The 27925-nt window shown below is 43.6% G+C and overlaps 2 protein-coding genes across 5 annotated transcripts in view; one reads left to right on the top strand and one right to left on the bottom strand.

Annotated features, from left to right (window-relative positions):
* LOC123399821 (acyltransferase-like protein At3g26840, chloroplastic) overlaps positions 1-18621 on the top strand; it is a 34167-nt gene extending 15546 nt beyond the window's left edge. Inside the window, exons 1-14 of one of the 2 annotated variants that reach the window (XM_045094200.1) lie at positions 13855-14235; positions 15270-15321; positions 15403-15458; positions 15608-15766; positions 15880-15984; positions 16080-16165; positions 16255-16376; positions 16622-16730; positions 16926-17056; positions 17135-17504; positions 17592-17705; positions 17792-17877; positions 17981-18090; positions 18254-18621. In XM_045094200.1, coding sequence (XP_044950135.1) covers positions 13923-14235; positions 15270-15321; positions 15403-15458; positions 15608-15766; positions 15880-15984; positions 16080-16165; positions 16255-16376; positions 16622-16730; positions 16926-17056; positions 17135-17504; positions 17592-17705; positions 17792-17877; positions 17981-18090; positions 18254-18444 — 2004 coding nt within the window. In that variant the 5' untranslated portion in view covers positions 13855-13922 and the 3' untranslated portion in view covers positions 18445-18621. Of the gene's footprint in view, positions 1-13854; positions 14236-15269; positions 15322-15402; positions 15459-15607; positions 15767-15879; positions 15985-16079; positions 16166-16254; positions 16377-16621; positions 16731-16925; positions 17057-17134; positions 17505-17591; positions 17706-17791; positions 17878-17980; positions 18091-18253 lie in introns of those variants that run through there. The other variant, XM_045094199.1, reaches the window with a different exon arrangement.
* Positions 18622-18846: 225 nt separating this feature from the next.
* On the bottom strand, positions 18847-24499 carry LOC123399820. 3 transcript variants are annotated; one of them, XM_045094195.1, is made up of 7 exons: positions 24368-24499; positions 22210-23775; positions 21858-22109; positions 21160-21240; positions 20170-20311; positions 19671-20098; positions 18847-19025 (listed from the first exon to the last, which is right to left on the bottom strand). In XM_045094195.1, the coding sequence occupies exons 2-7, from the start codon at positions 23446-23448 to the stop codon at positions 18969-18971; spliced, it is 2199 nt and encodes a 732-aa protein (XP_044950130.1). In that variant the 5' UTR covers positions 23449-23775; positions 24368-24499; the 3' UTR covers positions 18847-18968. The 3 variants fall into 3 exon arrangements, with proteins under 3 accessions (XP_044950130.1, XP_044950131.1, XP_044950132.1); XM_045094196.1 differs by having other exon boundaries at positions 22210-23685; XM_045094197.1 differs by having other exon boundaries at positions 22759-23775; positions 24368-24498.
* Positions 24500-27925: the final 3426 nt, after the last annotated feature.

Below are 27925 nucleotides of genomic sequence, written 5' to 3'. Positions count from 1 at the left end.
GATCTTTCCCTAGCATATGACGTTAGCCAAGAAAAAGGCGAAATAAGGAATTTGTGTAGATCACCATGACTCTTTCAAGGGAAAAAAGTAAAGGTACAAGATAGGCCCTTCGCAGAGGGAAGCAGAGGTTGTCATGCGCTTTTGAGGTTTGGATGTGTGTCCACTTAGTGTGAAGGAATGTCACTTTATATTGCCTCTTGTGATAAAGAACTTTATTATGCAGTCTATCGCTTTTATGTCTTCCTCATCACAGGTTCGTACAAAGCTTATTTTCCACACATTAATAGATCATACATATTAGGGAGCAATTTTTATTGCTTGCACCGATGACAACTTACTTGAGGGATCTTATTCAATCCATAGGTAGGTATGATGGACTCTCATGGCAAAACTGGGTTGAAGGTTTATGGATGCACAAGTAGTATCTCTACTTGGTGCAGGAGGTTTGGCTAATATGAGGTGGAAGCAATCGTCACATGCTAAGGGATCTCTAGTCATATAACATTGTTCGGAACCAAGCAAACACAATTCATTATGTTTTCTTCCTTGTCCAACATCTACTTCTAAGCATGTAATAGTTTAGTGAGTGTTCACAATCATAGATGGTGTTAAGGATGATATATTTATATGTGAACCTCGCCTTCTTTATCACTTCCTATTAATTGCAACAATGACCAAGGTCTACGTTTGTCTACCCTCAACAAGTTTCAATCAACATTCTTTTTATATGTGAAGCCATCACTTCCCATAAGATCATTACATGATCTTTCATGCTTTTGTTCCTTTCTCAATCTCTTGATCATGGCATGAGGCAAGGCCCTTAACTAAGACACTCTTTATTATATGGCTCACGAGCTCGAATACATCGGGGGTGACACAAAGCAAAACTCAAGCCTAAAACACTAAGACCTTTAGTCTACTAGAGAAAGATAAAACCAAAAAGGAACGAACTAAGAAAAGGTAAAGGCAAAAGATATGATGGTGATACGATACCGGGGCAACTCCCCAAGCTTGGCACAAGCCAAGGGGATTGTCCATACCCATACTTAGTTGTCTTCCTTGGGAGGTGATGGTGATGGAGCAGTCATGTACCTTGATTCCAAGAGGGCCATCAACCTTTGGTTTATACCTTGGAGCTCTGTGATATGTTTCTCCAGCAAAACAACTTCACGAGTGAGAAAAGTATTGCGAGCACGAGTTGTTTCACAAAACCTTAAGAGTTCAATCAAGGATGGAGACAGTAGGTGGAGGTAGGGTTAAAGGAAATCCACTTCTTCAACTTCTTCCTTGTTGAACACAGATTGCCCCTCGTCCCACGCCTGATTCTCCTCCTTAGTTTTGCCCTTGGTTTCTTTAGGTAGCCTTTCCTTGGCCTCCATGACCTCCATTTTTTCAGGTCAGCATTTACTTCTCCATAGACTTGAGGGAGATCGTTCTCCCCCACAGATTCCTGAGACGACATCTTGCTCTAAATATGTGGTAGAAAACAGGCTCAAAACGAAAACAGAGGAAAATTTGTGTGATACGAGGGTTAGACCTTTCGGGGGAATATATAATGATTTTTTCTAACCAGAAGGAGTACTCCGCAAGAAAACGGAGTCCGGGAGGCACACGAGGTGGCCACAAGCCCCCAGGCGCGGCCAGGGGGTGGCCCGCGCCTGGCAGGCTTGTCGCCTCCTCGTGCGCTTTCCGGACTGCTTTAAATTTTTCTATTTTTTTCAAAATTCCAAAACGGAGAAAAAATCCTACTAGAAAAGTTTTGGAGTCAGTTTACTTACCGAATCACATACCTCTTCGTTTTCGGAGTCTGAAACAGGCTGATAAATATCCCGTAGGTACTCCTCCGGAGTTATGGTATTGATAATATTGCTTTCCACATTTATGGGAGTACCTGAGATATAATGCTTGATTCTCTGCCCATTTACCACTCTCGGAAAATTACCTTCTGTGTTGTTGATCTTCATGGCACCAGAACGATATACTTCCTCAACAATGTAAGGACCTTCCCATTTAGACAGAAGCTTGTCTGCAAATAATCTTAAACGAGAATTATATAGCAAGACATAATCACCTACATTGAACTCACGTTTCTGTATCCTTTTATCATGCCACCTCTTAACCTTTTCTTTGAACAACTTGGCATTTTCATATGCCTGAGTTCTCCATTCATCAAGCGAGCTAATGTCAAATAACCTCTTCTCACCAGCAGGTTTGAAATCAAAGTTGAGCTCTTTGATTGCCCAATAAGCCTTATGCTCTAGCTCAAGAGGTAAATGACATGCTTTACCGTAAACCATTTTGTACGGAGACATGCCCATGGGATTCTTATAGGCAGTTCTATAAGCCCACACTACATCATCGAGCTTCTTAGACAAATTCTTTCTAGACCTATTGACAGTCTTTTGCAGAATTAGTTTAATCTCTCTATTGCTTAGCTCTACTTGAACACTGGACTGAGGGTGGTAGGGAGAAGCAATTCTATGGTTGACATCGTACTTAGCAAGCGTTTTACGGAAAGCACCATGAATGAAATGTGAACCGCTGTCGGTCATTAGATATCTAGGGACTCCAAATCTAGGGAAAATAACTTCTTTAAGCATCCTGATAGAAGTGTTGTGATCAACACTACTGATTGGGATAGCTTCTACCCACTTGTAACGTAATCAACAGCAACTTGGATATGAGTATACTCGTTGGATTTTGGAAAAGGTCCCATATAATCAAAGCCCCAAACATCAAATGGTTCAATGACAAGTGAATAGTTCATAGGCATTTCCTGACGTTTACCGACATTAATTATTCTTTGACATTCATCGCAAGACAAGACAAACTTACGGGCATCCTTGAAGAGAGTGGGCCAATAGAAACCTGATTGCAATACCTTGTGTGCAGTTCTATCTCCCGCATGGTGTCCTCCGTAAACCTCGGAGTGACACTTCTGTAGGATATGTCCCTGTTCATGTTCAGGTACACAACGTCTAATAACACCATCTACTCCTTCCTTATAAAGGTGAGGATCATCCCAAAAGTAATGTCTCAAATCAAAGAAGAATTTCTTCTTTTGCTGGTAAGTGAAACTAGGTAGTATATATTTGGCAACGATATAGTTTGCATAATCAGCATATCATGGTGCACTACGTGATGTATTGATGACATTCAATTGCTCATCAGGAAAGCTATCATCAATATGTTGTGGGTCATCAAGAACATTCTCCAGCCTAGACAAGTTATCTGCTACTGGGTTATCAGCACCCTTCCTGTTGACAACGTGCAAATCAAATTCTTGTAGCAAGAGAACCCATCTGATAAGTCTAGGTTTAGCGTCTTTCTTTTCCATAAGGTATTTAATAGCAGCGTGATTAGTGTGAATAGTGACTTTGGAATCAAGAATGTAAGACCTGAACTTTTCACATGCAAACACGAGTGCTAAAAATTCCTTTTTCGTAGTAGCATAATTTCTTTGGGCTCTGTCTAGAGTTTTACTAGCGTAGTGAATAACATTCAACTTCTTGTCAACTCTTTGTCCTAGAACAGCACCAACAGCATAATCACTGGCATCGCACATGATTTCAAAAGGTAAGTTCCAATCAGGTGATTGAACAATAGGTGCAGTTATCAAGGCCTTCTTAAGTATTTCGAAGGCTTCCTCACAATCATCGTCAAAGACAAAAGGAATATCCTTTTGCAAGAGATTGGTAAGAGGCCTAGAAATCTTAGAGAAGTCTTTAATGAACCTTCTATAGAAACCAGCATGACCAAGGAAACTTCTTATACCTTTGATATCTGTGGGGCATGGCATTTTCTCGATTGCATCAACCTTAGCCTTATCGACTTCAATACCTCTTTCAGAAATTTTATGTCCTAATACGATGCCTTCATTAACCATAAAGTGGCACTTCTCCCAATTCAAGACAAGATTGGTGTCTTTACATCTCTGCAAGACTCGATCAAGGTTGTTGAGGCAATCATCAAAAGAAGACCCGTAGACGGAGAAGTCATCCATGAAAACCTCAACAATCTTTTCACAAAAGTCAGAGAATATAGCCATCATGCATCTTTGAAAGGTAGCAGGTGCATTACATAAGCCAAAAGGCATACGTCTGTAAGCAAAGGTACCGAAAGGGCAAGTGAAAGTGGTTTTCTCCTGATCAGCTTGTGCAACTGGTATTTGGGAGAAACCAGAATAACCGTCTAGAAAGCAGAAGTGTGTGTGTTTAGACAGTCTTTCTAGCATTTGGTCGATAAAAGGCAAAGGGTAATGATCTTTCCTAGTGGCTTTATTCAATTTCCTAAAATCGATCACCATCCTATAGCCAGTAATAATCCTCTGTGGGATCAATTCATCCTTATCATTAGGGGCAACGGTAATACCTCCCTTCTTAGGGACACAATGCACCCGACTCACCCAATCACTGTGAGCAACAAGATAGATAATACCTGCTTCTAGGAGCTTTAGTATTTCTTTTCTTACTACCTCTTTCATCTTAGGATTTAATCTCCGTTGATGATCAGCAACTGGTTTGGAATCAGGATCAGTTTTAATCTTGTGCTGGCATAGAGTGGGACTAATGCCCTTAAGATCATCAAGAGTACATCCAATAGCAGCACGGTGCTTCCTCGGAGTTTTTAATAACTTCTTTTCTTCATGCTCCGAGAGGCTAGCACTAATAATAACATGATATATCTCTTTTTCATCAAGATAAGCATACTTAAGAGTATCTGGCAACTGTTTAAGCTCGAACACAGGATCACCCTTTGGTGGGGGTGGATCCCCAAGCAGTTCAACAGGCAAATTATTCTTAAGGATAGGATATTGTTCTAAGACAACTCTATCTATCTCATCCCTTTCATCCATATGCATATCATTTTCATGCTCAAGCAAGTATTGCTCTAAAGGATCAGTAGGAGGCACGGCAATAGAAGCTAGGGCAATAGTTTCATCCTTACTAGGAAACTCCTTTTCATGAGGTTGTCTACCAAACTTGGAGAAATTGAACTCATGTGAGACACCTTCAAAGCCAACAGTGACAATTTGCTTCTCACGGTCAATATGAGCATTAACGGTATTGAGAAAAGGCCTGCCAAATATGATGGGACAAAAGCTATCTTGTGTGGTAGCAAGAATGAGGAAATCAATAGGATACTTCGTTTTACCACACAAGACTTCCACATCTCTAACAATTCTCACAGGGCAGATAGTATCTCTATTGGCAAGCTCGATAGTGACATCAATGGGTTCTATCTTGACAGGTGCAATCTCGTCTTTAATTTCATCATATAAGGATTGAGGTATTGCACTAACACTAGCACCCACGTCACATAAACCATGATAACAATGATCTCCTATCTTAACAGAAACAACAGGCGTGCCAACAACAGGCCTATGTTTGTCTCTAGCATGTGGTTTAGCAATTCTAGCAGCATCTTCACAGAAGTGAATATCATGGCCATCAACATTTTCGGACAGGAGATCTTTGATAATAGCAATGCTAGGTTCAACTCTAATTTGCTCAGGGGGTGTAGGTGTTCTAATGTAGCCCCTATGTATCACAGTTGAAGCTTTAGAATGATCCTTTATTCTAACAGGAAAGGGTGGTTTCTTAATGTAAACACTAGGAACAATAGGATCATTATAGGCAATGACTTTCTCTTCAACTGGATTGGGTTTAAGTACATTGACTTCTAAGGGAGGATGATATTTAAACCACTTCTCTTTGCGGAGGTCAATATGAGCAGCAAATGATTCACACAATGAAGCTACTATCTCAGAGTCAAGTCCATACTTAGCGCTAAAATCACAAAAAGTATTTGTTTCGACAAAGGATTTAATGCAATCAAACTTGAAATTCATACCTGACTCCTTACCTTCATCAAGCTCCCAATCTTTAGAGTTGCATTTAATTCTTTCCAATAAATTCCATTTGAAGTCAATATCTCTCTTCATAAAAGAACCGGTACAAGAAGTGTCAAGCATGGTGCGATCATCATGAGAAAGCCGAGCATAGAAGTTCTGAATGATAATTTCTCTCGAGAGCTCATGGTTGGGGCATGAATATAACATTGATTTAAGCCTCCCCCAAGCTTGAGTGATGCTTTCTCTGTCACGAGGCCAAAAATTATAAATATAATTCCGATCACGATGTACTAGATGCATAGGATGAAACTTTTGATGAAATTCCAATTTCAACCGATTGTAGTTCCATGATCCAGTATCATCACATAGCCTATACCATGTCAACGTCTTATCCCTCAAAGATAAGGGAAAGACCTTCTTATTGACCTCATCCTCGGGCAAACCTGCAAGCTTAAATAAACCACAAACTTCATCTACATAGATTAGATGCAAGTCTCGATGTGATGTTCCATCTCCTCTAAAAGGATTAGCCAGCAGTTTCTCAAGCATACCCAAAGGAAATTCATAGCAAATATTTTCAGTAGGTGCAGCAGGTTGAGGAGCAACTCCTTGTGCTTCCGTTCGAGGTGAAGATACCCCGAACAAGCCCCTCAAAGGATTAGTTTTCATAGCAACAAGTGACAATAAATTTCAGCACACTATATAAATGTTTCCTTACCAAAGGCGCTTCACTCTCCGGCAACGGCGCCAAAAAAGAGTCTTGATGACCCACAAGTATAGGGGATCTATCGTAGTCCTTTCGATAAGTAAGAGTGTCGAACCCAACGAGGAGCAGAAGGATCTGACAAGTGGTTTTCAGCAAGGTAATCTCTGTAAGCACTGAAATTATCGATAACAAGTAGTTGTGTGGTGAGATGATTCGTAGCAAGTAGCAAGTAACAAAAGTAACAACGGTGTAGCAAAGTGTCCCAATCCCTTTTGTAGCAAGGGACAAGCCTGGACAAACTCTTATAGGAGGTAAAACGCTCCCGAGGACACATGGGAATTTCTGTCAAGCTAGTTTCATCATGTTCATATGATTCGCGTTCGTTACTTTGATAGTTTGATATATGGGTGGACCGGCGCTTGGGTACTGCCCTTACTTGGACAAGCATCCCACTTATGGTTAACCCCTCTCGCAAGCATCCGCAACTACGAAAGAAGAATTAAGACAAAGTCTAACCATAACATTAAACTAGTGGATCCAAATCAGCCCCTTATGAAGCAACGCATAAACTAGGGTTTATGCTTGTGTCACTCTATCAATCCATCATCTACTTACTACTTCCCAATGCCTTCCTCTAGGCCCAAATAATGGTGAAGTGTTATGTAGTCGATGTTCACATAACACCACTAGAGGAGAAACAACATACAACGCATCAAATTATCGAACGAATACCAAATTCACATGACTACTTATAGCAAGACTTATCCCATGTCCTCAGGAACAAAAGTAACTACTCACAAAGCATAATCATATTCATGACTAGAGAGGTAATGAGTAGCATCAAAGATCTGAACATATAATCTTCCACCAAGTAATCCAACTAGCATCAACTACGAAGAGTAATTAACACTACTAGCAACCTTACAAGTACCAATCGGAGTCGCGAGACGGAGATTGGTTACAAGAGATGAACTAGGGTTTGGAGATGAGATGGTGCTGATGAAGATGTTGATGGTGATGAGTCCCCTCCAATGAGAGGAGTGTTGGTGATGACGATGGAAACGATTTCCCCCTCCGGGAGGGAAGTTTCCCCGTCAGGATCGTCCTGCCGGAGCTCTAGATTGGTTCTACTCAAGTTCCGCCTCGTGGTGGCGACGATTCCTCCCGAAAGCCTCTTCTTGATTTATTTTTTCTGGAACGAAACCCTTCTAGTAGCAAAATAGGGGAGCCAGAGGGCCAGCTGGGAGCCCACAAGCCCCCTAGGCGCGGCCAGGGGGAGGCCGCGCCTAGCAGGCTTGTGGCCTCCTGCTGGCGCCCCTCTAGTACTTCTTCGGTCTAGTATTTTTTTATAAAATCCAAAATAAATTCTTGTTGATTTTCACGGCTTTTGGAGTTGCGCAGAATAGGTATCTCAAACTTTCTCCTTTTTCAGGCCAGAATTCCAGCTGTCGGCATTCTCCCTCTTCATGTAAACCTTGCAAAATAAGAGAGAAAAGGCATAAGTATTGTACCATGAAGTGTAATAACAGCCCAAGAAGCGATAAATATCAACATGAAAGCATGATGCAAAATGGACGTATCACTTCCCCACCGGTTTCGGCCACGATCTGCATACTCCCTCGCCCGCATTTAGCGCCGACCTCAACACACATAACATCTGCTCGCCGCCGGTGTACTTGTCAGCAGCCTCACGTGCGCCGTCTATGCAATGTGGCGTCCTTCCGTTCGCGCCCACTTCAGCGCTCCAGTTTAACTACACCAACGCCGCCGACATGGACGAGATCATCACGAGTGGCTCCGTCGCCGCCGCGTCGCACCCGAAGTTCGGTGCAAGATGAAACTTTGGACACCACTGGCGACATCGACGACGAGCTCGACGATGCCGAGGAGGGGGAGGGGGAGGACGAAGCGGTGGAGGTGGAACCAGAACCAGTGCCGCAGAACAAGGGGAGGAAGAGAAAGCGGGCGGCGAAAGCCAAGCCGGACTAACCCTGCGTCAAGTGGACGCCCAAGGAAGATGAGTGCCTTGCCGAAGTGTGTAAGATTGTCAGCATCGACCCGATCACTAGCACGAATCAGAACAGCGACACTTACTGGGGGAGAATCAAAACGGCGTTCGACGAACACAAGCTGGTCGACCCCAACTTCGCCAACATCCACATGGACTGCAGCGAGAAGGTGATGGCAAACCACTGGTTGACGATCCATACGGCCTGCAACAAGTGGCATGGCATCGTGGAAGAGGTTGTAGCTCGCCCGGAAAGCGGCGCCAACGTCAAGGGTCAGGTATGCCCATAGTTCGTCGGCCCTAGTTTGTCACGTCGTCGTGTTCTTTGCGGACATGTTTCATCCGCCGTCTTGTGCAGATGCTTCGGATGTTTGCCATGTACCGCACCGACAACGAGGACCAAGAGTTCAGGTTCCTTCACGTGTTCTCCAGGATCGACTCGTGTGAGAAGTGAAGGGAGGTTCGGCTCGCTCTCGACAAGACCAAGGAGACCTATAACCCAGACGCGCCTGCCCCGGTTGCGACAGAAGGGCGCCCATATGGCACCAAAAAGGTCAGGGCGACGAGAGACACGGCGCCCGCTGCCCAGCGGTTGCAGGCTTCGATCGAGCAATGTGTTGCCAACGTCAAGAGCAACGCTGCTAGGCGGGAGGAGAAATCTGACGCGCGGTGGTCGGGCTGATGATCAACATCGCTGCAAAGAAGAGGAAGTGAGAGGATTTGCCGATGATCAACATCGGTGGCCTACTCCTACCAATGTCAAGGAAGTGAGAGGATTTCTGGGTCTAAGTGGTTACTACAGGAAGTTCATCAAGCATTATGGTATTATCAGCAAACTTCTTACTGGATTGTTGAAGAAGGGTGTGCCATTCATCTGTACTCCAGTAACTGAGGAAGCCTTTTCTATCTTGAAGAAAGCCTTAGTAGAAGCCCCTGTGCTAGCTCTTCCTCAATTTGACAAACCTTTTGTGATTGAAACTGATGCTTGTGATAAAGAAATTGGTGCAGTCCTCATGCAAGAAGGCCACCCCTTAGCCTATGTCGGTAAGGCCCTTGGACCCAAGAACATTGTTTTGTCAGTCTATGAAAAAGAGCACATGGCTATATTGGTAGCACTGGAACAATGGAGACCCTACGTGCAAATGTAGCATTTTATCATCAGAACTTATCAAAAGAGACTGGTACATTTGTAGAGTTAGAAGTTACATACTGTTTGGCAGCAGAAAGTGTTAGGGCATATTTATGCCTAAGTGATTTTGGTGATTGATGCAGTACCTCAGTGGACTAATCGTGTGCATTGAACATTTCAGATAATACATGACAAAGGCACAAGACGATTCAGCACCCCTCCGTGGAATAGAAGCACGATGTCTTCTACGATTTTCTTTGGTGGTTTTGAGTCGTAGGAACGCCGTACTATTAAGAGGGGATCCGTGTCGGAAAGGTTTGGGTGGAATAAATCTTGCACGCACACATTTTATCTCCATCTCTTTTCCCTTGCAACTATGGAGCTTGTTCCCTCTCTGATCTTTCTCTCGATCTTGCAAAAAGGTCTCTGGCGGTAGTACCGCTGGAGGTGAGCGGTAGTACCGCTCGGTCCTAGTGGTAGTACCGTCCCTGGACAGCGGTAGTACCGCTCCAAGACTGTAGTACCGCCATCCTTGCGGCTGTACTGCGTCGGACTTTTTGCGAAGACTTTCTCGGCGGTGGTAGGCCCGGTAGTAGCCTTTGCGCTACCATGGGCCCAGCGGTAGTACCGCTCAGTCCTAGCACTAGTACCACTGGAGCTGGCGGTAGTACCGCCCTGCTCGTGCTGAAAGTGAGGGTAACGGTTGGAATTGTTCCCTCACTATATAAAGGGTTCTTCCACTTCAAGAACCCTACCTTTGACCCTCCAAGACTCCATTATTGCTCCCTAAGCTCATAAGTGCCCGATGTCTCTCCCTAGCCAATCAAACTTGTTGATTTTCTAGGGATTGGTGGAGAAGGCCTAGATCTACACTTCCACCAAGAGAAATTTGATTCCCCCCACTAATCCCTTGCGGATCTTGTTACTCTTTGGTGTTTGAGCACCCTAGATGGTTGAGGTCACCTCGGAGCCACATTCCATTATGGTGAAGCTCTGTGGTCTTGTTGGGAGCCTCCAAGCTTTGTGTGAAGTTAGCCCCAACCTTGGTTGTAAAGGTTCGGTCGCCGCCTTCAAGAGCACACTACAACAAAAGTGATAATTTTTGGTGCTCATTCCATGACGATTCAATGAAAGAACGTCTCAGTTTGTGAAATTAAGATGATTCCCTAACGTTTTTTCACTAAATCATCACAGAATGTGCGTCACAGATTATCACATTTATTGTAGTGGCACCTATAGTGGAATCACGGCACCTTGCATTGTGTGAGGGCGTGAGGAGAATACGTGGCCCTAGTGGCTTATTGGGGAGCATTGTGCCTCCACACCGCTCCAACGGAGATGTACTTCCTGTCAAAGGGAAGGAACTTCCGTAACACATCCTCGTCTTCATCGGTTCCACTTGTGGTTATCTCTTGTGTATGTTATTGTTGTAGACTATTTCTTACTTGCCTTAGCGATTATAGTTGGTAGCATCATATAGGTTGATCACCGAGTTGTCATTCTAGAGAACTTTTATGTTACTAACCCTAACTTGTTGAGAATTGTTAAAAAGTGGTAGTTGCCTATTCACCCCCCCCCCTCTAGTCAACCATATCGATCCTTTCAGAAAGCCCTCACTAAGATTATGGGGCTTGATTATCAAATAGTCTATAAAAAGGGAGTTGAAAATTCTGCAACTGATGCCTTATCAAGGAGACCAGTTGAGTTTCAGTTGATGTCTATTTTCAGTGCTCAGTCTGTTTGGATGACAGAGATCCTGGACAACTATGAGAGTGACAAAGCAGTCACTGCCTTGCTTTAGCAACTAATTGTGATCCTTCTTCCAAGCATGGTTACCAGCTGTTGCATGGGATAATCAGATACAAAGGGGCCATTTGGATTGGTGCTAAAGTTGAACTCGATAACAAAACCTTTGTTGCTTTCCATGACAGTCCAGTGGGAGGTAATTAAGGGTTTTGTGTCACATCTCACAAAATTCATTCTCTATTCAGGTGGGTTGGAATGAAGAAAATCATTAAGGACAGAGTGCAATCTTGTTTCACCTGTCAGTGGGCTAAACCAGAGAGAGTGAATTACCCTGGTCTACTATCACCTCTATCAGTTCCAAAGAAAGCATGGGAATATGTCACCATGGATTTCATTACTGGACTTCCTGTTTCATGACACTATGATCGTATCCTAGTTGTCATTGATAAATTTACCAAGTATGGGCATTTCATGCCTCTTAAGCATCCTTTCACTACTACCAAAGTTGTTGAGATCTTCTTGGACATTGTTTACAAGTTGCATGGTATGCCAGAATACATTGTATCTCACAGGGATCCTATCTTCACTAGTGCCTTCTGGCAGACCCTAATTAAGAGAACTGGCACACAGTGCAACATGAGTTCTGCATATCATCCTGCCACTGATGGTCAAACCCGAAAGAGTCAAGCAACAAGTGGAATGCTATCTCAGGAGTTTTATCAGTGCACACCCTCATAAGTGGAGCAAGTGGTTGTCCATGTGTGAGTTTGGTACAATACTAATTGGCATTCTGCTATTGGCAAAAAAAACCTTTGAGATCTTGTATGGCCATCCTCCTAGGTATTTTAGCATATCTGCTAGTGACACTATTGCTGCTCCTGATATTCAGCATTGGCTGCAAGAAAGGCAAATTGTTCAGGATTTAGTAACTCAACATTTGCATCGTGCTCACAAAGAATGAAAAAACAGGTTGATAAACACAGAATTGAGAGAAGTTTTGAAGTGGGCGAGATGGTATTCTTGGAGGTACAACCCTATGTGCAATCTACTATAGCAGGCAGAGCTAACCACAAGCTTTCCTTCAAGTATTTTGGGCTTTACCAGATTATCGACAAAATCGGTGAAGTGGCCTACAAGCTGCAGTTGCCTCCCACAAGCAAGATTCATCCAGTTTTTCATGTGTCGCAATTCCAGAAAGTTGTTCCCCCGACGACTGCAGTTCAATCCAAGCTAGCGTCTGAAACCTACCAGATGCAAGTTCCAGTGGCAGTTCTGCAAACTCGCGTTCGCCAAGCTGGTCAGAAGACTGTAGCGCAAGGGCTAATCTTATGGAGTGGTTCTAGTCCTCCTGAAGCTACTTGGGAAGATCTAGAGTCCTTGCAACAACAGTTTCCTCGGGTTGCGGCTTGGGGGCAAGCCGCTACTAAACAAGGGGGGATGTCAGCGACCCACTGACAACTCAGGCGGTCACTAAAGGAGAAGGGAGCAAGGCGGCAAGTGCAACTCACGACCAAGTCCTAAAGACTGTAGTGTTGGCGAAAAGGCCCAAGTCTACAAGGCCCAGGAACTTACCCCAGTGGCTTGCAAGCCCACACTGGGTCCGCTAGTGCGGGTGTAAATCTACTTGTACCATTGATCGTTCTCTAGACCAGGTAGCGATGGACTGGTGACTCTGTCGACCCGTGTGAGTGGATAGAGGAGAGAGAGAGGGGGAGAGGGACAAACTAGTGCCTGTAATTTGAATTCTTCAATATAATTTCCCCAATTCATGTTATCTAGTATGCGAGATCCAAGTTCCTCACACTTTTCAAAAGATCCATCGCCTCGCCTTCGAATTTGATACAATTGATTAGCTATACGTCTTTCTTCATTGTGCAATAAAGGTTCTGTTGCAAAATCGTTTATGTTGTGATTTGTTACAACATAGATTGTATTGCGGAATTATTATTTTGCAATATAGGTCATATTGGGTAAAAAATTATAGCATGGGTCGTGTTGCAGAAAAAAAATTTATTCGCCCTGGCATCAGCCACAGCGAAATCTAGCCATGTTTGTTTTGCAACAAGGGGTTAGTTACATAATCTTTTTCTAAAATAATGAACCAGTTATAGAATATGAGCACGAAAGAGAATTAGCTCCGCACCGTTGATTAAAAGTCATCCAACGTACTTAGAGATGACGGACATTCCGGTGAAAGGGAATCATTTCCCTTATTATTTAAAAAGAAAAAAAAACAGAACCCATATAATATTTTGCCCTAAAAAAATCATCTAATTTTTGTGGAACTTGCCAGAAACTGTCATACAAGAAATATCTGGAAATTTGATCATCTCACCGGGACCATAAAGCCTTTGCACCGCAACACGTGTGCCTGTATAAATTAAACACACGTTCGTTTACAGGAGTGAAGCCAACAAGCCGCCATCAGCAGCAGGCGCGCACCAGCGAGGCAGCCATCAAGAGCACGGCGCGCGCGCGCATGGCAGCCGCCGCCGCGGCGGCCACGCCGTCGGCCTTCGCTCCGCCGCGCCTGCGTCTCCTATCCTGCCATGCGCCGCGCAGGAGGGCGGCGCCGCTGCCGCGGTGGGCCGCGTCCGCCTCCAGGAGCGGGGCGCCATCGTCGTCGATGGACGCGACGGTGAAGGCCGGGAGGAGGCCAGGGGTGAGGGAGTACGTGGAGGCGGCGCGGGAGATGGCGCGGCGGCCGGACGGCGGGCCGCCCAGGTGGTTCGCGCCGCTCGAGTGCGGCGGCGAGCGCGTCCCCGGCGCGCCGACGCTGCTCTACTTGCCCGGTATGTATACGCCCGCGCATTTCTCCCGTTCTTTCTTACAGCGTAGTAGGCGCATTTCTTCTACCGATCGCCTTGAAAATTTACTCCCACTGTAAAGAAATAGCTCCTGTATTATCATGCAAGCGGCTCCGCGAGTCCAAATTTTCTACCGCACACGGTCAAAATGAACCGTTTGAGCACTGTCATGCTTCCGGGTTCATGGAAACTTTACTTGGATATATTGTCTTTTAATTGAAAAAAGTGGATCAGAATACTACTATTGCGTAAGTAATCTTGCTCTGCATCATTCAGTAGCCTGAAGTTGGAGAAATTTCGAAGCCTTCACAATACAGTACTCCCTCCCTCCCAAAATAAGCAGTCCCTACTTTAGTATAAAATTTGTATTAATTTAATATTAAATTTGCGTCACTTATTTTGGGATAGAGGGGTATTATTTAAGCACATCAAGAACAGCGCAAGGGCGCTAAAATAAGAGGCATGTTGATCGAAGATCAGTACTGCTATTCTAAAAAATGGATGGATATCCAAGATTAAGTAGGTTGGGTTGCAGTGTCACACATGGGCTCATCTCATCACATGGCAGGCAAATCTTCTTGACCTGATTGCTCACTTCCAGATCCTGCCAAAACCATAAGCATCAATTTAAAAAGTGCGCTCAAAAATCCCACACACATGCGTGAGTGCACGGACCACATGCTGCTCAATTCCTCACTGTAATTATTAGCATGGCAAAACTGAGCTTTCTTGTGCAGTTGGTGGGCAGCAGGATCAGGTGGACAGCGACCTGTACAATACAAAATTGTCCAATTCCTAGGTTCAGTTGTGTATGTGTATGTGTACGGCAGAAAGTCTTATATTTTGATAGGAAGAGCCGACGAATTCTTTTCAAAAGGGGTTCAGATCCGGCTAATCTAACGCAAAAGGGTCAAAACACGAAACTTAGCCGCATATGGTTGGATGATTGGGGCTTCCAAACATTTTCTCATTCATCGAGTCACTTTGTGGTTAGGTCTTCAGTAATTGTTGTCTTGCAGGAATCGATGGAGTTGGATTAGGGCTCATCCGGCACCACCAGAGATTAGCAAAGTAAGACCAATCACGAGGGATCCAATATTGCGTCTCTCTGCATTTTCACCACTGCAGCTAGTGACTGTTTCTGCTCTGCAGGATGTTCGACATGTGGTGCTTGCATATACCCGTCCAAGACCGTACCACCTTCCAAGGTGCGTCGACTTTCAAAATTGGACTGAACAAAATTCATGCTTGATCCTTCAAATGCTCATCTTGGAATTCCAGTTTGCATGTATACATACTTTGAGGCCCCCCTGATTGACAAAAAAAAAAAGTTCTGAAACTTCACCGATGAATGCAGGGCTTGTCGAGCACGTAGAGAGGACTGTGAAAACAGAGAGCTCGAGGGCACCCGACAGGCCAATCTATCTTGTTGGAGAATCCGTCGGAGCGTGCATTGCTCTTGCTGTGGCGGCGCGGAACCGAGATATCGATTTGGTGCTGGTCCTAGTCAACCCAGGTCTTGCTTCCATTACACACACACACACAGAGGGTGTTTATGCATTGCTCTGTTCTTTCTTCCGGTGACAGTAACTTCTTTTTACCAATCTGCATCTTGGCATCCGTTTACAGGGACATCTTTCCACAGGTCACAGGTGCAGTCCCTCTCAGCACTCCTGGATTTGGTCCCTAATCCCTTCGGTTTGAGCACTCCACAAGTCCTAAATTTTCTCACAGGTTTAGCGCCATCTCCATGACGAAAATTTCTGACTTGCTGTTAGATGGACAGCAGGCTTGATGTGCACATACTGATCACAGCTCAATTCTTCCAGGCAGCTTCATGAAGATGTCGTCGAGATTCGATGGAGCTGGTCAGGCATTCTCGGAGGTCGCCGGTGGTTTGTTGCCTTCTCTCATGGTGGGCTGCAAAATGTTAAGGAAATTGCTTCTCCGTAATTCTTTGTGTGCCTGCCGCAATCAGATGCTTTTGTGTGCTTCTTTCTGCAGTATCTGGCTGATATTTTGCCAAAGGAATCCATTGTTTGGAAGATGAATATGTTGAGGACAGCCTCGTTGTTTGTCAATTCTCGCTTACATGCAGTCAAAGCCCAGACTCTGGTGGTCGCTAGGTATGTATGACCTGCAGTAGTCACATTCATAAAGTAATAGCTGACAATTGCCTCCTCATCTATCAAAACAACCTGAACCGGAAATGTTTAAAAAAAAGTAGATCTGAGAAGAATGTTCCCTTGCAAATGTTAAGAAGAGCGATGTCCAAATGCTTTTCATCAACTCTCTGCCTCACTGCAATCATTTTCCTTTCAACTCGTTTAGACTGTAGACAATGTCTGAAGTTGGTAATCTTTTTTGTCAGTGGAAATGATGAACTTCTGCCAAGCCGTGAAGAGGCTGAAAGGCTACATAGCACACTAAAGAAATGCAGGATCCGTCACTCCAGAGATAATGGCCACAAAATCTTGTTGGTAATACAGAAACAGCCTATTATTTCAGCTATGTGTATGCAGTCATATCCTTGGCATGCACTTGAATCCCATTTCTGCCATGGTCCAAATCACCATTTGCATCAACCATGGCATTCAAGCTCTCTCAAGAAAAGAAAAACTACAGTATCCAAGCATTACAAAATTCTAACCTATAACTGCACAAAAACCTGGCAGGAAGATGGATTTGATCTAGCAACAACCATTAAAGGAGCCGGATACTATCGCCGCTCCAGGCAGACAGACTATGTTTTAGACTATCTACCGGTGACCGATGATGAGCTCGAAAATGCGATCGACCGTGACAGGTACCATTCCTCTAAGGCTCAAGCTTGATCGGTTGTGACATGACTGCAAAACTACTGCTGAATTTCCCGAAAGTTCAGGCTCCTGAATTTTGCCACTGACCCGGTGATGCTATCGACACTGCCTGCTGGGAAGATAGTGAGGGGGCTGGCAGGGCTGCCAAGGGAGGGCCCTGTCGTGCTTGTTGGGTACCACATGATCATGGGGCTTGAGCTTGGACCCCTGGTCACAGGAGTGCTGAGGACCACTGGAATCCACATCCGTGGCCTAGCACATCCATTCATGTTCAACGAGAGTTTTGAGCAACTCATGCCGGATTCGTGGAACTTCGACTTCTACCGGATTATGGGTGCGGTTCCTGTTACAGCGGTAAATTTTTACAAGCTCCTTTCAGAGAAGCAATTCATTTTGCTGTATCCGGGAGGCGCGCGTGAAGCTCTTCATAGGAAGGTGAGAATTTGGTATAGAGAGCATAATGTATTTTTGTAGACAGTAAAAACATCGATTTTTTCTGTAAGGTGACACAGTTGTTTACAGGGAGAGGAATACAAGCTATTCTGGCCTGAACAATCTGAATTTGTGCGGATGGCATCAAGATTTGGAGCAACAATAATACCATTTGGAGTGGTTGGAGAAGATGATATATGTGATGTAAGTGCCACTTTAAAAATATGTGATCTTACTCTGCTATCCCTTTGATTTATCTAATCTACAGAAACAATGTTTTTTTATCTCAGGTATTGTTAGACTACAATGATCTTATGAAGCTCCCATTTTACGACATCCTTGACAAGAAGCTAAATGAAGATGGGCTAAAGCTAAGGTATATTTTGATTTTATTTTAGAAGCAAAGTTTTTTTTTTAAGTCTCCCAAATACTTTGCCCAAAAGAAATCAATGATCTTGATTTACCTTGCTGTTTCAAAGGACTGATTCTACGGGAGAGATAAAGAATCAAGATATACATCCTGTAGTCCTGACGCCAAAAATGCCAGGAAGGATTTACTTCGTCTTTGGGGAGCCTATTGAAACAAAAGGTAACCAGTTGCACTAGCAAATAGTAGTCTGAAAAGATTTTTCTAGATTTTCTCATGGCAAGTCAAACACATTCTTTTCTGATAATTGAAAAACAAGTCAGAATGCATGCAGACAAATTGCTGTGACCTGATGTCTGATTAGGTTTGCTTCTTGTTTGCATAGGGAGGGAGAAGGAGCTAAGAGACAAAGAGAAGGCCCAGCACCTCTATTTGCATGTCAAATCTGAAGTGGAGAGCTGCATCAAGTATGTGAAGGAGAAGAGAGAGGAGGATCCCTACAGGAGCATACTGCCCAGGCTTCTATATCAGGCAACTCATGGTTCTGATGCAGAAATACCCACATTTGAACCCTGAGGCTGAGATGATCCATTAGTTAGGATCCAAACCAATTGTCTACATTGTTCATGTTAATCTTTTATATACATAGTTATTTGTAATTGCAGTTTTTTCAAATTAGAAGTTTCAATAAATATTAAAAACTAAGTTCAGAACTGCAAATTTCTATGTGAAGTACATTAGCAGATTTACTAAGCTAGGCAGGGGCTCTGATTCCAAATGATGACTGAGTGAAGGACCAGAAGCTTTGCCAGTCACTAAATGCTCTTTTGTTAATATCTACCAGTATATTGTGCTAAAGGACAACAAAAGAAACTAAGCTCGGTGGTTGTGTGCCACTAGAATGGCAATTTCCCGAATAAAAGAAAACACACACCATAACAAAGATTGTGTTGACCATGTTCTACACCAAACACGAAATTGGAAGAAATGGGATATTCCATTGCAATTATTAATTCTGTACATGCTAATAAACACAAGAGACTAACTGACAAGTTAGTGATGGCATGATATGTACACATTTCATGTTAGATGTTCAAGAATCAATTGCTTATGTCGAAGTACTTGGGATCAGCAGGGAAGTCGTGCTCAACCCGCAGCTGCAACAAGACAGAAAATTCAGTTAGAGATACAGATGTAACTTTAAGACAGGAAAATCAAAGCAATACATATAATAATAAGATAAGCAACGCCACACTTTTAATAACACCATATAGTAATTTATGCTAATATCTGCATGTGCCAAATTGATGTGTCCTACAATGTAATCTGTCAGAATGTAGAGGTCAAAAGAGCAACAGCAAAATCTCAGTATTTTAGCATCCTATAATCAGCAATTTTGGGAAATCTAGAATACTATCCATGTGCCAAGGCCCTGTGGAAGCTGCCACTGCACCCTAGGATTCTCCGCTAGCTTTGCCTGCACCAACCCTCTTCTGCTGATCTTTTTCGCTTTTTTGTAGTACTGTGCAGGCTTGTTGTTTTTGCCTATTCCAATTTTGTTCGGTTTGTTTGCCTTTGTAGTTTTGGTATGGTTCTTGGTCTTGCAAGTTTTTAGCCTTCTCGGCATGCACTTTCTAATACAAAAATTCACACATATTATTGCGTGTTCCGAGGAAAAAGAAGAATACTATATGTGCTATAGGCAAAATTTCTCAGTTTCACTAGTGCAGAAAGGAACAAAAAAGGAAGTTGTGTTAAAAGAGATAGCTACACAACCTAGAGTGATCTCAGTTTCTACATACCTCGCCTTCGTCTGAATCTGAGTGCCTTTGAGGAAAGACAACTCTAATATCATTGTAGAGATAAAATCGCCTCTCCTCCTCGGTCGCGGTACTCCGATTGAGTGGTTCTGATGACATGCCAGGTTTGGTCCGCTGCATCGATCTTGATGATTTCTTGGAAAAGGGGCTCAGAAAACGCAGGTGCAAAGCATAACGAAGAACGCCTCCAGCTGAACTATCATTCACTTTGGAAGGTCTGCAGCAAGACTTCTTTTCGCTGTCTATTTGACAGCAGCAACCATTAGCATTAGCGCGACTTTCTGAGCTCCCAATGGGACTCGATTCATTTGATTCGCTAATGTCACATTCCATTGAGCAACATGTTCTGTTTGTGTGACCTCCCTTTTCTGATTCATCAGTCAAGTAGCAGTTCTGCCCCTGTTCACAGCCTGCAAAATTAAAATCATCAACAAATTGAACTCAACAATTTCACTTTAGCTATCAATGGTATCGGCATTACATTCAGAAAACAGCGCGCCACATTCTCTAAGTTCACTTCCATATTGGACTGACTCGACCTTTGGGTGACTGGCATCGCTTCCTTCTTTCACTGGATTAGAAGGAGGAACAGATGATAGAGTGACCTTTTGCCGCACGAAAGTCTGTCCCATTTTAAAATAAAAGAAATAAGATGAACTCGAGAAAGAGGTTAAAAAAAAGACAAATAATCATGACACACTTTCTTATTCAAAACAAATAAAGCACATCTTGATGCAAGTTTGGGACAAAAGGCGAATAATTACGAGCCCTTCTAAATAGGCAAACACCATTACTCGAAGTAGTTCAAAATGGCTCCTTTTGACACACATCAAGATAGCTTTTTCCAGTGCATCAGTATATTGCAGGTCAAATTTACTGGACATTCAATGAAATGGTAATATTTTCAGTTACAGCCAGACAATCAGTATACAGGCTACCGATATGAAATGTCCAAACCTTTTGCTTGTTATATCCTCCAAAAATAGAAGTTTATGAATGGCATTGGCATACAGCCACATTTAAGATGTATGTTTCATGTATGAACTTAGAGAGGGGGGGGGGGGGTATCTATGAAATATTTCCATATATGTCATCATAATAACTTAACAAAATTGAGAAATACACCTTCATTGCAACTCAACTAAATTGAGAATTCCTATAGAGTAAATCAGCACGATGATAAAATTCTATATATTTTCAAGTTCTGATATAACAGCTATAAACAGTTGCAGATATGGGATCCCAGTAACTCAACAAAGTTGACAAATATGCCATAGGAACAAGAAAATATTCAGAATCACAACAGAGCAAGTCTACACAATAAATATTCTGCTGGTAACCCACATGGAAATAAGAAAATCCATGCCATGGCGATAAAGAAAATCTGTGATTGTCTTCAGTATTTAGGTCTACATGACAATGAAAATAGTCAGAAGTTACAGGCCTTGCAACAACTCCCAACTTCACATACCTTTGTTCCAGCAGGCATGCCACTCAAATCATAGTTGCAAAAGAAGGTGTGCAGCGGTGTCTTCTCTGGGTTACTGACCACCTGTCAAGGGCAACAGTTTGCTTCTTGTAAAACAGGTGCATCAAAGTATAGCGATTAAATAGAACTTTAAATAGATTAGCCAATAAAAGAACGACTCGAGGGTGGTGGAGATGGAGACAGTACATCGGCCTCACAATTAGCGTCAGATATTGACATGCACACACGAAGAGCAAACTTTGAATGTCATATTCCATTTTCGAAATGGCAGAAAATAGTAAACGGATATTTGAGGCATCCATTATAATGAACTGAGGATGTTTTAGTTGTTTAGATAGTTCAGCGCAGTGGTGTGAGCTTGTGAAGATTAGTGATAGGGTGAAAAGAAAAAGATATTATCAGTACAAAAATTACAAACACAGACATGCACCCATGTCCCACCTATTGTATACTCTAATATGTTCATCATTAGATTAGCTTATTAAAACTTCAAGGCTTCACCCACAGGCAAAATGAGTCAATTTTATATTGGGAAAAGAGCTAGAGATTGGAGATTACTATACTAGCAAGGGTGGGCATCCGACAGAAAGTTGAACTCATGCCCAGAGCAAAGATATACATAGTAATGCACCAATTCATCAGAAACAATCCAGTATTTAATAAGGCCAGTAATTTAGTACCAGCTGAATGCGTCCTTTAATTGGGATGTGTAAGCGACTTCTTGATGATCTTGAATCATTATTGTTGGAGCTTCTTTTAAGTTTTGGGCTTTTGCTGTTGTTAGTAGGCAACCTCCCAGCAAGATCAATCGACGAATAGTACAGCAGGGAGCTATCCTCATCAATGCTGGTTACTGCAAATGGAAGCTTCTGAGTTGGGGGACAGAAGTTGCCGCCGGTCACATTCAGGACAGCCAGAAAACCATCAATATTCTGCATTTGAAGAAAAAACAGAATAAATACCAAAAAAATGTGATGGTGTCCAACTGAAAAAATCGGTTAGGAGGAAAGTAGTAAAGGACACACTGCGGACCTGCTTATCGTTTCCACACGAATAACGACCAGATAAAAGGGACTCCTCGAAGGAGCCAACCAGTGACCTTCTTACAGGAAAGAGGCTTAAACCCCGAAGACATCCAATGCGCGGGGATACAGGGGCAGATTCTGGGACCCTATTTTGGAGTCTTCTATCTGAACACCTCTTAGGGGTCATCGTATCAAAGTTAACATGCAAAATAGTAGTTTTTCCTGTTGCATCCCTTGCCCTGATTCTATCGCCATGTTCAGAACCATCTTCACCTATCAATATTTCTGTTTCCTTCAAGTTTAGAAAATCATTTTCAATTTCTCTGGCTAAATCTCTCTGAGCCCCCACATTCTTCCCTCTCTGCATCCATTTTGGGCCGAGAGGGGATAAGCTGAGTGGAGGGGAATGTGCTAATTTTGGTAGTGGGACAGCTACCGCAACCCTTTTGAGATTCACAATCCTTTCGGCCTCTAGGTGATCGGAACAAGAATATGACTCCCTGCCCTCAAGCAAAGGACCATCGGTGAATATATTACTGCTAAACTTATCAACTACCTGTGTTTTGCTCCGACTGGAGTGTCTGAAGGCTGGCCAAGTAGGTGATTCAAACGAATCAAGAGATGCAGTGTGGGCTTTTTTACAATCTTGGAATCCAGAGCTCCAAAGTTGCCTAACTTGATCAGAATGCTGCATTTTGGCATCAGCAGAACCAATATTTAGCGCATCGCCGCTGAACTGTCCATGGAGCACATTAGTTAAAGGCGACAACACCCTTTTCCTTGCTTGAGGCCCATGCTGTTCAATAGATGAATGGCAAGTGTTGATGACTAAAGATGAATGCATTTTGTCAGCTACCATTGTATCAGAATCTCCCTTGAAACCTGCAAAACCTGATTCAAACCCAATAACCCTCCTCGCAGGCATCTGAACAGAAGGTCGCAACTTAGGGCATGATCTAGAGCTCGAATTCCTTGAATCAGGTTTAAGGCCTTGGGAGCCTGCAGGCCCATTGACAGCATGGCTGGCTCCAAAATTTCCATCAAATCCATTCAAAGAATCCAACGCAGCTTTTCTCTTCAGATCGCTGATGGATGGGTATGGAAATGCCCTGTTACTTGAGCCTCCAGCGGGAAGCCTGCCCAAATCACTATTACCACTACCACCAAAACAAGGAGGACTAACTACACATGTACTCAGCTTAGGAGGCTCCTCCTCCTTAACTGCAGGAACCTGAGGCAAACCCATCACAATGTACCTTCAACAAAAGGAGAACAAACTTGAAGTTGTTCCTAAAATGCGCTAATTTGGATCTTCCAATGACCCCTTGAGCTACTACTTTCAATCTCCAAAACTGTTGCAATTGTTCTAGCAACAACAAACTCTGACTCTGCACGAAGGCTTCAACTGCATTGAGGTTTCTGATTCAAATCCATCAGCAGTAAAGATGCCATCATCGAACCGCCAATCATGCTCTTGTAGTTGCTGCAACAATTGGAGATGAAGCACAGTTTAGAGCCTGAACAAGCAACAAGGAACCTAGGATGAACCATGCCAACAGTTCAGGAAGCAGTCCTGCATAAACAAATCAAGGGATGTCACCACATTGTTGAATTGGGTCCTATGGCCATTTATCTGTGCAGAAACAGTATGGCATTGTCCATTTACAGAGCTTCTACACATCAGAAACAACATTGAACTACCAACTATGTAATGTATGATGCAATGCAGCAAAATGAGCATACAAAAGCCGTCCATTGCACATCAGCGGTGTTAAAGATTAATCTTGCGGCTAAAAATCAATGGACAACAGAGGGGAACAGAAAGCATCTAGATTTCCCAGATCGAGAAACCAAGAACAATCTAAAGGCGATCACCACATCGATGACCAGAGCACAAGAAGTAGAAGCACACATCAACGCGTCCAAGATCCCCCACCATACGGACCAAAGAATCCATACAGAGGAGAAAAGGGTGCCGCAGAAATCCAGGGCGACGGGCACCAAGCCCGCGAAACCAGATCAAGAAACCGACCGGAAAAGCAGGCGCGGAGCAGCGATCGGGGGATTTGTTTGGGGAACTAGATTGGGTTTCCTGCGGCAATCGGAGCGATTCGATCGGGCCACGGGGAATTTAGGCAGGATGGTGATCTTGCTAGCGGATTTACCGAGGAACGGAATGGGCCATTCGTCTGAGCGATCCCCTTCTCCGGTCCCGGATTATCTTGTGCGGTTGCTCTCGGCCTCCGCGCCCGCCTCGTGATGTGCTAGCTTGGGCATTGGGTTCTTCTCTCTCCCCTCTCCGCCATGGCTTAAATAGATTCCTACCGTCTCAGGATTTTCTCCCTGCGGCCCATTTCCTTCTCATCAAAATTTTTTTTAGGTTTAAACCAATGTTTCTTTTTCCCAATTTTTACTGTATGGAACCCAATATTTTTCAGCAGCCTATTTGTAGAGGGGGGGGGGGGAAGTAATGTGGCAACACCAATTCAAATTGCGCGCGAAAAAAATATTAGTAGTGCTCGATGTTTTCCCGCTTTAGCGGTACTTAATTTTGAGACGTCTGATGTGGCCTCGTGATTTGATCTCTTTGCGGCTTCGGAGGGCCACCGTTGGTAAAAGGTTAGGTCTTATGAGGGGGGAGGGGGGAGCTTTATGGTATATCAGAGCTCCTCGGTTTAGTGAGAAGACTAGGGATGACATCAGACTAGTAATGTGGCAACACCAATTCAAATTGCGCGCGAAAAAATTATTAGTAGTGCTCGATGTTTTCCCGCTTTAGCGGTACTTAATTTTGAGACGTCTGATGTGGCCTCGTGATTTGATCTCTTTGCGGCTTCGGAGGGCCACCGTTGGTAAAAGGTTAGGTCTTATGAGGGGGGAGGGGGGAGCTTTATGGTATATCAGAGCTCCTCGGTTCAGTGAGAAGACTAGGGATGACATCAGACTAGTAATGTGGCAACACCAATTCAAATTGCGCGCGAAAAAATTATTAGTAGTGCTCGATGTTTTCCCGCTTTAGCGGTACTTAATTTTGAGACGTCTGATGTGGCCTCGTGATTTGATCTCTTTGCGGCTTCGGAGGGCCACCGTTGGTAAAAGGTTAGGTCTTATGAGGGGGGAGGGGGGAGCTTTATGGTATATCAGAGCTCCTCGGTTCAGTGAGAAGACTAGGGATGACATTGCCTCGCCGATAAAGTGAGATAAAATGTAGGGCACGAATTGCTAAGGAAGCCTGGGATACAATGGCAAACGCTCATGGATATGTTGTTGACATAGTCGAGATAGCATATGGCACAGAGGGAGTGGATGGAGTTAAGAGAGGGCCAACGAGTGTTATCGGTGACAATGTAGTAATGGTGGTGGGCAGGGATCGCTCCACTGCTCAAAATTATGGCTTGGTTAGAAAGGACGTTGTACTTTATGAGAGAATTTCCCAACTGTGTGGGTGGCGATTGCGATGTGTAGGTAGTGTTGAGAACCGACGGTCTTGATGAGTTCTTGTTTGTTCCATTTTTCAGTCTTCAGGTCATGTCTTCAGTGATGGACTCACTCTGTTGTTACGCCATTGTGTGCTTTTCTACAATGGGTGTGGGCAATTCTCCTTGGGTTTTCTTTGTGGTAAGATGGTCGTCCTTGATGTTACACGCTATTGGCAGATTATCGTGCGTCCATACATGTGTTCCCGGGGAGCTTCTTCACCTTGTTGTCGATGCGATGCCATCAGATCTAAGGTAAGAAGATAGTGGGCGTCTTTGGTGATGGAGGTTGATGTCACGGTGGCGTAGTCAAGTGGGTGTGAGCGATGGTTGGACCATTCTCCCTATGGCTTTAACTTCCCACATGATTCGCCTCCCCCTCTTTGATCTGAATGCATTGATGGTCGAGACTTCGATAATGTAGCTTCTGCTTCTAGCTTTGTAGTTTGTACCTTTCGTTCTTCACCTTGTATATGTTGTCTGAGGTTGCATCTTTGTTGTCCTTTCATTTATCTGTAGTTTGTAAGGTGTTGTTGGTTGTAATCCTCATATGTTGATGGCTTTGTTAGTCCAAAATCGTACTAGGCTCGAGCCTTTCCTCGGTCCGAGCCTTTTTCACTATAAAAATACTATACAAGAGATTTCCTTATTTGGCCCTAGGGAAAAAAATTATTTGGCACCCAACGTAACGTGACACCTACATCAATTACACATGTCAATTTTTCCTCCAATGGACCAAATTGTCCATGACTCTTAAACCATAGAAGTACTCCCTCCGTCTCAGTTTATAAGTCCGGCACATGTACCTACATCGTCAATTTAATCAACTTAATAAGAGGCATATATATAAAAAAATATCATTAGAAATTTTAGATGTTCTATTTTTTAATGATATAATTTTTATGTTAAACAATATATTTTATATAAGTCAAATTAACGATTTAGGTACATGTGCATGTCTTTTACACCGTAATGAAGGGAGTATAAATTATATATTTTATTTATTAAACATAATGAAATTAAGTGGACTCCGGCGTATTATTTTTAGGCTTGACCAAGCTTACAACTTTTTTATTATTTTAAGACGAAGGGAGTTTATTTCTAGACTTGACCAAGCTTACAACTTTTTTTATTATTTTGAAACGAAGGGAGTACCTTGGGGCTGCATTCACCCGTCTCCCATTTCCCATGCTCATGGAAGGTTACACTCCTACGGAATCAAAAGCGTAAAGAAATGTGGCTTGAGCTAGACACGGAGGAGGAGAACAAGACCGGGCACGTGACAGCGTTGTTGCGTGCGTGCGTGCGTGCGTGCATTCCGAGGCGTCGCGAGTTCATCCAAACCAATTCCACGGGGAAAGAAGACGCATGCACCCTTAACTCACAGCCAAGGCGTCAGCCGTCACCTCATCACCGATGAAAAAAGGGACCGAAAACGCATAGGCATTAGGCAACATCTTACTCTTCTTTCGGTTTCGTCAAGGAAGAAGTTGGCATACGCCTCCTGCTTATGCACGCACCAGCTTGGTCCCGGTTTTCCTTCTTCTTAACAATAAACTTTCGAGGAGATTAGCTCCTTCCTTCCTTCCTTCCTTGTCCCTGCAGGATTGCTTACTTTTCCACGAGTGCCATCTCATTCCCAGCACCTACGTACATTTTGGTCGTGGGCGACACTCCTGTTTGCTGTCCTGCACCGCTGCTGGTCCAGCGTCGGTCGTCCTTCCTGCTCCTGCCCGCTCTCTCTCTTCATGATCGAGATCGTCCGTTGACACCATCTTTATCTTTATAAAAAGGTGGCAAATCTGGTTGGTTGTTGATACAGTATGTATCTTGCTCCTGCGTGCTCCATGTACCCTTAACTCACAGCCAAGTTAACAAGACTTGGTTGGTGATTGCTTGCTTGTGCGCCTACCACCCTCTGAAATAAATATCAAATGTCTCTCCAGGAGACTTTCGTACTACGAGAGATTAATCAATCCAAACATGTAATGAACTCCCTCCCTTTCTAAAGATTTCACTAATGGACTACATACAGATGTATATAAACATATTTTAAAGTATATAGATTCATTCATTTTGCTGCGTATAAACACCCCCCCCCCCCGGGGTGAAATCTCTTAAAAGACTTCTGGCCCCAACAACAAATGCTGGCCCAGAAATCAGACGAACAGGCCTCCGGCAAATCTTCTGAATAAATAGGGTGGGCGGACAGACCGAAATAGCCAGCCACGAGGACCAAAACGAAAA

The sequence above is a fragment of the Hordeum vulgare genome, chromosome 5H, assembly GCF_904849725.1.
Source record: "Hordeum vulgare subsp. vulgare chromosome 5H, MorexV3_pseudomolecules_assembly, whole genome shotgun sequence".
NCBI lineage: Eukaryota > Viridiplantae > Streptophyta > Magnoliopsida > Poales > Poaceae > Hordeum > Hordeum vulgare.
This window is presented reverse-complemented; position numbering and strand designations above follow the sequence as displayed.